Below are 11564 nucleotides of genomic sequence, written 5' to 3' on the forward strand. Positions count from 1 at the left end.
TCAAGCAGTCCAAAAAAAAAACTAACGAAGGTTTAATATTCTAAGTCAACTGCATACCAAAACAAAACACATCAAGTGAATTGCAGCAAGTCGTAACTCTGGTGTCCATCCATGTTTTTATTCCAGACATTTGATTGAATAGAGATAATTTTGTTGGTGAGTTTGTCGATGCAGCAGTTGAAGTCATTTGTCGTATCTCTTAATTTTATTGAAGACGAAGTCGTTCGTAACGAGCCATAGACTCCAAGTGATGCAACCCAAAATGAAGGTGGAAAATTTCCTATCCTTCTTGCAAGCCCCCTCTACCACCCTCTCCTGAAAGTCCGAGATACTCTTCAGCAAAGGCCAACCTTGTGTGTCTCTGAAGACACACCAGATGAATTGTGCCGTCGCACATCTGAAGAGAATATGGTCAGTCGACTCTACAAGACCACACAGCATCTTACAGGAAACTGAGCAGCCCTGCTGGTTTGAGATTGAGTATAGGTCAGGGAACTGGATTTTCAAGAGACACTCACCCAGCCACACATCCCTCCAAAATCTTTTTTTCCTGTTGTTTACAATGTAACTCAGCCCTCTTAGACAACTCTCTCCAGCCTCTTGGAGCCCTTTCCAGAACTGTGACGACCCTCTGTAGGTACAACTGAAGAAACCCTTCTGCCCAAGATACTTTTTGCGAAGTAGCTTGCAACATAGATTACCCTGCCCGCTTTCAAGTTTGAAAATCCATTTGGCTAACAGGCACTTGTTCATTACTACAAATCACAATTTTGACTATGAAGGGAATTTTTTTCACCTCATTGATCCGGCAAAGAGTTGGTACGATGTTGCATCTCACGACATAGAGGCTGAAAGTTTCTTCTATACGACTGACTATACATTATCTAAGAAAAAAAAATTCAGCCCGGGAAATGGAGGCCATGCAGGTTTGGTGACCACTGCATCGGGGTAGTACTTCTCCGGCAAACAAGCACGGAAACATGCTTCTCGATGGAAAAACATCCAACCATCTCGAGAGCGACGGAGCGTGGCGACGAACGCAGGTAGTACATGTACGGTCAGCAGAGACGTCCTCGTCGCCATTTTCGCTGCTGCCATCAATGAGCCAAGGTACCCACGGCGGCAGCTCGATGGTCGTCGTCCTCAACGTCCAACCACCCCGGCCCCTGCGCATAGCCTCCGGCGGTCAGTCCGCCGCCATTACTGCCGGCTGCCAAGGTCGGCTGGCCTTCATCCAGTCTCCCACCATTAAAGCATGCGCCGCAGAGCCTACTCCCACAGCAGCAGCTGATCGATGACCTGCACTGCACTGCTCTGTCCGGTGGTCGTCGTCGTCGTCTCCATTCATTCAAGCTACTGAAAGCTGAAACAACTTTACTACTCCTGTTCGGTTGGGAGCTGGCACTGCTACCAGCCAGGCAGTTGCATGCGTACGTCACGTCCCCATCCACCAAGTTGACCACTGCAAATCCGCCACCTCCCTGCCCTGGCTTCTGCCTCCATCACTGACGACGACGACGAATCAGCGGATGCCGTGGGGTTGTCCGATCCTCGTCGATCGTGCATGCGTGTGGTCTCCATCGTCAAAAGCCTCCAAAACATCTCGAAGGAAGGACCGGTAGAGTGATCAGGCAGCGAGATTGCCCGCCGGCCAGGGTAGACTGCTTCTCGAGTGTCTGGCGTGCCAACACGTAGCAGCCATAGCTGTTTGAAGTTGTGGCCAATTAAGGTTGACCTTAGCTGGGATCGGTCTCCATTTCATGCGTGTCGGAGAAACGAGTGAACGGAGCTGAGACACTTGTACGCGCCTCGTCTAAAGCATTCTCGTCCACCGCCGGAGGAATTTAATTGTAAACCGTTGACCGAGGACACCTTCTTCATCAGTCATCGCACGTGTGATGGCGCGACCGTTTGTTTAATTTGCTAGACAGTCAGTCAGTCAGATCCCAAGGGAAAGAAACTAAATGAATTCCGTCACGATCCGTGTGTTCATCAGGCCGTGCAGAGCTAGTGTGGATGCACGCGCCACGTTCTTTCCTTTTGGCGCCAGAGCCAAAAGTCAAAGTCCAATGCACCAGCAGTCCAGCACCAGGGATAGATAGTAGTTGACCAGGAGAAGCTTAACTGGGAAGCAGGGAAGAGAAGACCCACCAAAAACTCCACCACCTATATCATACCTGTTGACGAAACCGCTGGAGCGGGTCGTTGCACGCGGATTAGGCTTCGGATTGCATCCATACCAAAAATATGCAACTTGTCCAACTTTGCTCTCCACCATGACAATGAGAATGAAAAAGAAAAGAGGTGGAAGAAAAGTGTGTTTAGCTTCACGTGAAAGCGGCATGCATCATAATAGCCGGTGCTTTGCCGTGTCATTCATTTCCAGCAAGTGGTGATCGATTAACTAAGGTGTAGGAGTAGGGCCATATGTAGAACACAATGGATCCAGCAAGCATGCAAATTAATTATGGCATGCAGATCTACGTGCAAGCTAGATAGAAATTCTCTTAATTAGTGCACGGTAACTAAAGAAGGGTAATATAGATTTTTACTCTCCATTCTTAATCTGTCTAGAAAAACTCCAGAAGTAGTTATATTATAGGAGAGAGGGAGTATATCCGGCCGGTCCGGATCCGCCAACTCTTCTTTGTTGAGCCTTATTTCTACGATTCTGATGAAATTTATCATTTTACCTAGCTAGGTCTTGGGTTCCAGATACATTGTATAATATATCATCGATCCCTCGTGGCGATCCTCTCCTTTCCTCGTATCTCTTCCATCAATAAGCCACGGAAAACGATCAGAGATTTGATGGCACGTATTAAAAGGGGGGAAAAGCTCTTTATTCGAAATATGAATTTCATGAGAAACCAACTCTTCCATTTGCAGACGAGACTACAGTACTCCATTGATAACAATTTCGAGATCCAAAAACCAACACCACTTGTACAGTTGTACCTGCCAAGGCCTAGAAGTCAACGGGTGGAAAAAGCTGGAGCACCGAGCGAGGCCGTGCCGCCCAACAAAGGCGAGCCCCAGTGCGCCACCCGACAGGTGGGCCCCCGCGTCGCCCTCGGCCCTCGGTTCCTTCCCACGCGCTCCGGCTGGTGTGGTCAACTCTTGGGCACCGGCTCCCGTTGAATGCGAGCCGTACGATCCAGCGGCGACCCCATCCCCACCACCCCCGATTGAAAGCGACCCCTCATCGCCCGCTTTTGACCGGCTTTGCAAGTGGGCCCGACACCAGCCTTAAAGCGCGTATTGATGCGCCCCCATCCACTTCTTGACTTGTGCGAAAGAGGCCAACTTTGCTTTGCTGCGACGACCGCCTCAAATTTTCTTGCTCAATCCTTTTCTTGCTCGGAAATTTTATTTATGGATATGTGATTTACTAATCTGTAGATAAAAGTTGAGGAGAAATGGAATTGAGAAAGATGATAGCTTGGAATTGTCATGAAAATTGCGGATTGGGGATGCAATTGGAGAGGCTCTCTTTGATTGATGGTTTTCTTTACAGGAAGAAGCACGAGCTTGATCATCTACCGCTAACCCAAAGAACAAATCGAACAAGCGTGCTACAGCAGCTACTCTGCTAGGACTAATGATCTTCGTTCACGGCGCGCGGGCGGCGCCGGCGGGGGCGTCGTGGTGGTGGTCGCCCTCGTAGGTGACGACGAGCGTGGCGGGGTCGTCGGCGGCGCGCTCCACGTGCTTCCGCGCGGGGCACCCCTTGGCGCTGCTGCACCGGTAGTACCCGCGCGGGTAGGGGGACCCCTTGATGGGCTTCTGCCCGTACTTGCGCCACGAGTACTCGTCGGCGGGGATGTCGGAGGACGCCGGCGCGTGGGACGACTGGGGCCCCGGCGCCCCCGCGGCGGCGGGCACGCGCACCGTGCGGCGAGACAGCCCGTGACGGCTGCGCTTCGGCTTCCTCGAGCAGTGGCACCGCGCGGCGCCGGGCTCGCCGTGGTGGTGGTGCGCGGTGGGGGCGGCGGCGGCCGCGGCAGCGGCGCCGGAGGCGGGGTGCTTGCGCTTCGGCAGGGGAGGCTTGCCGGAGGACACGGCCGCCAGGCTGCACCCCTTGGACACGCTGCCCTCGCCGCCCGCCGTCACGGACGACAGGAACGACGTCGACGTCGCGGATGCCGCCGGCGCGGACGCCTTGGCCTCCAGGGTCGGCTTGGTGAAGTCCAGCGTCAGGCTCTTCGTCTGCGGCGCGGCCGCCGCCGGCTGCGAGACGGGCGCGGGGCGAGGAGACTCGGGAGGCGTCTCCGTCGCGGGCGGTGCGGCCGGCGCGCGGCGGAAGCGGGCGTGGCCCGTGCGGTCGAGCAGGTTGATCACGCGGCGGAACCGGGACACCGCCTGGTCGGCGATCTGGCCCAACGGCGGGGACTCCGCGCGCCCGGCGGCTCGGGGCGAGAGCGAGGACGCTAGCAGCTCCAGGCTGCGGAGCCCCGCCGCGGCGGCCTCCTGGAACGCGAGGTGCTCGTACGCGCCGCCGCCGCCGCTGCCGCAGGACATGAGGTCCACCGCCATGGCCTTGGGTGCTCGGCTGCCTCCCTGCCGGCGCTGAATCGGAGAGAGATGAACGGAGCGAGCGACGGAAGCGAAGCCTTGCCTGGCTCGTTGCTCGCCGGTGCCGGTTGTGGTGGTGGTTTCTTGGCTTGTTGGATTGCGAGGTGGGAACAGAGGTGGTGTGGGGTGGGTTTTATAGGTGGAAATGGGTGGGGAGAGGGAGGACCCGACCCAAGCAGGGGAGGTGCAAAGTCAAAGCCTTGGTTCTCTCTCTGATTTTTTTTTCTTTTTTCCTCTTTTCCATTCTCTCTCTCTAGCACTAGACAATTCTGAAGTTCTAAGTCAGAGATCAGCCTTGGCCTTTTTTTCATATACCACCTTGGGTTTCTCACTTATTCTAGCGGAATAAAATGAGTGGCTGTGGACTTCTTTCATTGAAAAAGAACCCATTATTTGGCGGGACTGAATAGCAAAGGGCTGTGCAAGAAAATTACCACAGGACTTCTTACATAAAGAGTGCAAAACTCTTCCACTCGAGCTGAAATCAAATTTGACATATTTGATTTCGACAGAGAAGTTTAGTGTAGTTTCTCTCTTTTTCTCTGTTTGCCCGATAAATAGTTTCCCCCATGTAATTTCTGTATCGCCACACAACCCTTTTCTTCTACAATTTTCGCACATGATACTTGTCGGCAGTATGTGTATATGGTACAAAATCAGCTGAAATCTGAGTTTTGAAGTTTTAAAGGGCTGTTACTGTACTTTCAACATTCCAGATATGACTCCAGAAAACTTAACTATCTTCCTTTTATTATTATTATTTTTTTCTCTTAGCTCCTTGTGGTAGGTTCTTCACTGGCCTCATATGTGGCTTTGGGATCCTCGTCATGAAGTAGTTGGGGGCCACTTTTGAAGCAACGGCGCAACAAATTTTTTATGTCGGGCCCTTTTCCAGATTTGGTAGAGGGAGACTTTGAACGCGGGAGCTAGGCTCGAAAGTCAACCCTTGGAAAAATGGTGGCGACGTTCCTAGATAATCGCGATAGGCTGATAGGCAAGGGGTCAAAAGCTTTTGGGTTCTTCTTCCTCCATCTCTTGTTTCCACACGCCATTGTCCTCCTCTTTTGTTTAGCCCGTTGACAATCTGTCACATGGCTCATTGCACCTGATGTAGGCGTGCTGGTAGATCTGTAATGGACTTCTCCGTTTAGCAGAGAGAGGGTGCGGGAGAGAGAAAGTCAACGGGGCTAAAAAGTTAAAAGAAGGTGCACGATGGCTGCGTGAGAGAGAGAGAGAGAGCTTTCAGGTTTGAAGGAGTAAAAGGCTGGCTGGAAGCCTGAACTGAAAGGACGTTAGCTTCAGCTTCAGTCTTTGGCCGGCCGCTCCCATTTGAGCTAGCGGTCCATGTCCATCAGTGCATGCATACAAAAAAATGTTGCTGCTGCATGTACAGTGGAGAGGTAACGTACAAGGCTCCAAATCAAATCGACACCGTTGCTGAAGCGGTCAGCTCTGTTGGTGCTCTCCGGCTAACCCGGTCGCTGGTGCTGGTCGTCGTCAGCAACGCGCCGGCCGGCCAGACACGGACAGTCCGGGGCAGCTGCGGCCAAAGGGTCTCAGCTGGATCAGTGTCCTGTTCTGTGGAAGGAGAATCTCAACGAGGTTGTCAGTTCGAGCGTCCTCTCCGAATAACAGTACGCGGGATAATAAAACGGTGATAGCAAGGGCCACGTGAGAAAAGGTCAGTTGGCCAATGACGGATTCAATTATTGGACACATCTTAGTGAAAAGCTTAAAGAATATGAAACAAGTGTAGATCATATCATAAATATGACCACTTGGTATGAGTTGCATAACAGATTGCAAAAGGAACAAACTATCGATAAAGTTGCTCAACAACAGCTTGAGAAAGAGAAGGAGCATTGGAGAAAAGTTCTGTTTAGAATTGTGGCCATTGTAAAATTCCTGGGCAAATATAATCTTGCATTCCGTGGTCATAACTGCAAACTATATGAAGATAGCAATAGGAATTTCTTGGGCTTGATAGAAATGTTGGCTGAATTTGATCCAGTTATTCAGGAGCATGTTCGTCGAATTACAAACAATGAAACTCAAGTTCACTATCTTGGTCCACGGGTTCAAAATGAGCTGATATATCTGCTTGGTTCTGCTATTAATTCTAAGATTATTAAGAAAATAAAGCAAGCTAAATATTTCTCGGTCATACTTGATTGTACCCCTGATGCAAGCCACCAAGAACAAATGTCTTTAATTATAAGGTATGTGGATTCATCTTCCAATCATGTTCGCATTGAGGAATCTTTCATGGGATTTTTGGAGGTAAATGATACATCAGGAAAAGGACTTTTTGATGTTCTAGAAGGAGAACTAAAGCATCTCGGTCTCAATATAGATGACGTCAGAGGTCAAGAATATGATAATGGCTCTAATATGAAAGGAAAACATTAAGGGGTACAAAAGAAACTTTTGGACATAAATCCTAGAACTTTCTATTCTGCTTGTAGTTGCCATAGCTTTAATTTAACACTTTGTGATATGGCCAAGAGTTGTGCTAAAGCTAAAGATTTTTTTGGAATTATCCAACGTATCTACATGACTTTTGCTAAATCTACAAAGAAATGGCAGATTCTGAAAGATAACTTAACTGGATTGACTCTCAAGTCAGTGTCAGCTACATGTTGGGAAAAGCCGTATTGATAGTGTTAAGGCTATTAGATTTCAGTGTGCAAATATTCGGGAAGCTCTACTTCAAGTATCAGATAGTGATAACGATCCAGTGGCAAGCAGTGAGGCTAAATCTTTGGCAAATAATGAACTTGGAGATTTTGAATTTTTAGTGGCAATAGTCATTTGGTATGAGATTTTATATGCTGTCAATGTAGTAAGCAAAAACTTGCTGTCAAAGGATATGCTTATTGACGTTGCCATTGAGAAAGTTCAGGATCTTATTTCTTTCTTCAAACAGTACAGAGAAACAGGTTTTCTAAATGCATTGGAGGCAGCCAAAGAAATTGCACTTGAGATGGATATTGGTACAACATTTCAAAAAAAGAGGCAAACTAAAAGAAAGAGAAATTTTGATGAGAATCCAAATGACACAAATATTGAAATACAATCTGCAGAGGAATCATTTCGAATCAACTACTTTATTCCTGTTGTAGATCAAGCTATCGCCTCACTGACAAGGAGATTTGAGCAGTATCAAGGTTATGAGAAAATATTTGGTTTCTTGTTTACTTCCAATGCATTGCGATCATTGGATAAAAAGAGCCTGAAAACTTGTTGTCACTATCTTGAGACTGCACTTAAAAGGGATGGACAGTCTGATATTGATGCAAATGATCTGTTTGTGGAGTTGAGTTTTCTTCAAGATTTTATTCCACAGGAAAATATGGGTCCTCTTGATATTCTCAATTTTTTGAAACAACATGATTATTTTCCCAATGCAACTATTGCATACAGAGTTCTGCTAACCATTCCTGTGACTGTTGCATCGGCTGAGCGGAGTTTTTCTAAACTGAAGCTATTGAAGTCCTACTTACGCTCTACAATGACACAAGAAAGGCTGAATTCATTGGCTACAATAGCAATTGAGAGTGAAATGTTAGAGAAGATTGATTATGAGTACATCATTGAAGATTTTATTTCCAAGAACACCCATAGAATAATACTTTTCAAATAAAATATATGTAAAAGTACCGCTTAGTGTATACAATTACATATTATATATAATACAATATTTTTTAGTATTTTTCTTTAATAGATTAGGTCTATTTTAGTTATTTTGCACAGGGCCTCCGGAAATACCGGGACGCCACTGGCAAGGCTGATGCTCATGAGATGCTTGAACGCATGTATGATCATTTTTTGGAAGGTTTTTATTTCGATTCTAAAATCATTCCTCACTGCGCAGCGAATTCGGGCCATGGATCTAATTCCACTTTTGCATCTGGTATCAACATACCATGAAGGGTATGGTGCGCTGGCGCAGTGTGATAACTGATAAGAAGGCGATGGTTAGTGTTACTGACAAATACAACAAACGGACGTGTTATTTAGCGCGGATATGGTTGGTGATGGTGGATGAAGGGGCGTGGACTCAAATGTTGGTGGATAATACCTTTCCGAACAAAGAAGTATCGCAACAGCCCGCGGTTAAAATGATAATGATAAGATAAAACCACACGAACTCTAAATGCCGAAGATACTGGTATTAATTCTTCTTCGGACCAGCCGTTTCGTCAGTTACAGTTATAGGGATATTTATAGTCTCCTTATTTCCTCAACCACTAAATATCGGAAGATTACATTTTTTTACCCCTTCAACAACTATATTATAGAGGTTACAACTTTACAGTTCAGCTCGTGTCCAAAGCCTTCGACACTCCGGAGGGCTACTTTCCGAGCCTTCGGCGAACGTCCAGCTCACACCTTCAGTTCCTCCCGGTGACACCCTTGGGCCACGTGAGCTTGCATATTTCCTTGATCTCCTCAGCACCCTTCGGTTTTGGCCCTTCGGCGTCTCCCTTCGGTCTTGGCCCTTCGGACATGATCCGAAGGTGGCGCCCCAGCAACAAGAACTAAGACAGTGATTCCAACTAGATCTTGTCATTTTGTGGAACGGGCTGCCGATAAAAAAAAAACCCGAGTTGTTTTGAGCCTAAAATCAGTGCACAAAGTTGCTATTTATTTTATTGGAATCGTAAAATCAGGCACACATCGTGCCAATGCAAGCCATCTGCTATTTTTCTGTGTGAAAGAAATTCAAATTATTATTCTAGGTTTCCGAGTCACCAAAAATAGCTCCAAGCGCAATCCTAAATAATTAAGGCTCGGGTAGTCAGGCCGGTCGGACTTATTTTGCTCAAATCTAATTCAGACATTGACCATGACGCTGCGGGAGTGGGTCAGAAGGTTGATCAAAAGATGCTGGCCGTCAGATGAAGATCGAACGGTGGATGCCGTCGCGATTGTACTATAATACCTTCCTTTATCTTGATCTCAGTTACTCCACTCTGGCTCTTTCCCGGCCTTTGCCCTTTTGCCTGAAGTGCTTGCGTACTAGTCCCACGCATCTGAAGGGCTCAGCCATTTAAACTCCTAGTCAAGAGCTTATTACTACTACAGTTAACCAACAGGTATTCTCCAAATGGCAAACCAGCACCCTGGAACTGAACCAACCAACACGATCCAGCAAAGATTATTGAATTCATTAGTAGGCTTCATATGTAGTCTTTGCCTTACCAGCCTACCTGCTTATTAAAAAAACCTGTTGCGGACTGACTGGGATAGCAGAGTCAAGTGGTCAACTGAAGCTGATCTTTTCAAGATAAAAGATGGAAACAAGGCTCCTGATCTAAGCTAAAAGCTTCTTAGAAAATGCAGCTAAAGGTGGTCGTAGAGTTGGACCTATATACAATGGGGCCCTCCTCCTTGACAAAAACAATAGTAACAGCTTATTATGTTTGTATTCCATTTCCGTAATCTTCGGAGCTTTGGATGGCAAGTAGTTCCCGCCTATCACAAATAGGCATACACTCTGAACAAGGTTTGATCAAACTTTTAAACACTTTGACTATCAATATCTTTGGAAATATTTTACAGATCAAGAGCATGAAAATTGTATGTACTGATTCATTTTGATAGTTAAATGGTTTCATAATAATTTTTGCGGGTATAAATGGTTTCATAATGACACGGGTTATATATCATTGCGTTAGCATGTTCAAATAAATAGTAGTGGCCAAAAGCCCAAACTTAAACTTTGTTGAAGGCAACACATTTTTCTAGAGTATTAAGGTCTTTGTGTACCCTTTTTACGTTTTCTTGAACCCTCCTGCCATAAATTGTCCATATATACATGGTTCAAATTACGGCAAAACATTAGGGGCCCCGTGTAAAACATCGCCAAATCGACCAAGAGAGTCCGGACACTTTGGAAATAACGATACGGATGCGACCATTTTGTATTGAGCTCTTTTCTAGATTATGGTAGAGAAAGGGCAGACTTTTGTAACGTGGAGCAAGCTTGGCTTTGAAGTCAACCCACTGGAAAAAAAATGGAGCGATCGAGGTTCCTAGAACTTGTGGCGAGCATGATTAGAAAGGACCTATACAGCTTAAGTACCATGACTATCTTAGTCTTCCCCTCCAGCTAATTTTGATTATTAGTCTTCTTGGATCCCTAGCTAGCTAGCTGTTGAAGCTAGCCCTTTCCAGCTGCCACACGCCATTGCTTAGCTCCCGTTCAGTTTAGCACGTTGACAATCTGTATAGCCTGATGATGAGGAATCTATTCAGGAGGCCTTGGTGAAGAGCGCAAGTCAACGGCGCCAAAAGAGAACAGTAGCTTCCAGCGCTGTCTTGCCTCTTTGGCCTTTTGCATCCAACGGTCTCAGTGCGTCCATAGAAAATGCTAAGCTTGCATCTGCAGGCTAGCTGCGTGTCGTTACCTTTGCAGCTTTGCTGAACCGGTCAATAGTTCTACTCCGAGTACTCGGTCTCTTGCTCCGTGCGTGCATCAAGTTTCTTTTCCATTTTTCTATTTTTTTCTTCTTTTTTTTTTCCTGAAAAGAAACCTCCACCATGTTCTCAATTAATTGTTCATGTATGAAACATCAGCTCGATCCCTCGCTTTTGTTCTATTGCGTGTGAACTGTCCATGCATGGAAAATGGATGCTCACGTACATCACATAATACTGCTCTATGAAGTACAGCTGAACCGTTCAACCACTCGATTGCACTTTATTTCTTCCAAAGCCAACGTCTTATAATTAGAATCAGATAAGTTGGTGTCGTCTGACCTGAGCATTTAAATCAGATAAAAAATTTCCCTTCCTATTTTTCGTCTACCGCTACTCCATTTCCACTAGCAGTAGCAGCTCATTATTGATATAATTAGCGAAAGGAGAAAGTCAGCTCTAATCTTGCAGCCCAACTTGCTCTTATTTGTTTAGAAAACCATGTGGGATCCAAGTCAGGAACACATAGCAGCCACGACATGATTCAATTAGTCGGCCTATGTAAT

General features: G+C 46.7%; 1 protein-coding gene across 1 annotated transcript; it reads right to left on the reverse strand.

Annotated features, from left to right (window-relative positions):
• Positions 1-3425: 3425 nt before the first annotated feature.
• Positions 3426-4692, reverse strand: LOC112897954 (WRKY transcription factor WRKY51-like). Its single transcript, XM_025966360.1, has one exon. The coding sequence runs from the start codon at positions 4534-4536 to the stop codon at positions 3613-3615; it is 924 nt and encodes a 307-aa protein (XP_025822145.1). The 5' UTR covers positions 4537-4692; the 3' UTR covers positions 3426-3612.
• Positions 4693-11564: the final 6872 nt, after the last annotated feature.

Source organism: Panicum hallii, chromosome 6, assembly GCF_002211085.1.
Source record: "Panicum hallii strain FIL2 chromosome 6, PHallii_v3.1, whole genome shotgun sequence".
Taxonomy (NCBI): Eukaryota; Viridiplantae; Streptophyta; class Magnoliopsida; order Poales; family Poaceae; genus Panicum; species Panicum hallii.

What these genes read in the sequence shown, in the direction of transcription:
- LOC112897954 (XM_025966360.1), bottom strand. Translation starts at nt 4,536, where the DNA reads ATGGCGGTGGACCTCATGTCCTGCGGCAGCGGCGGCGGCGGCGCGTAC.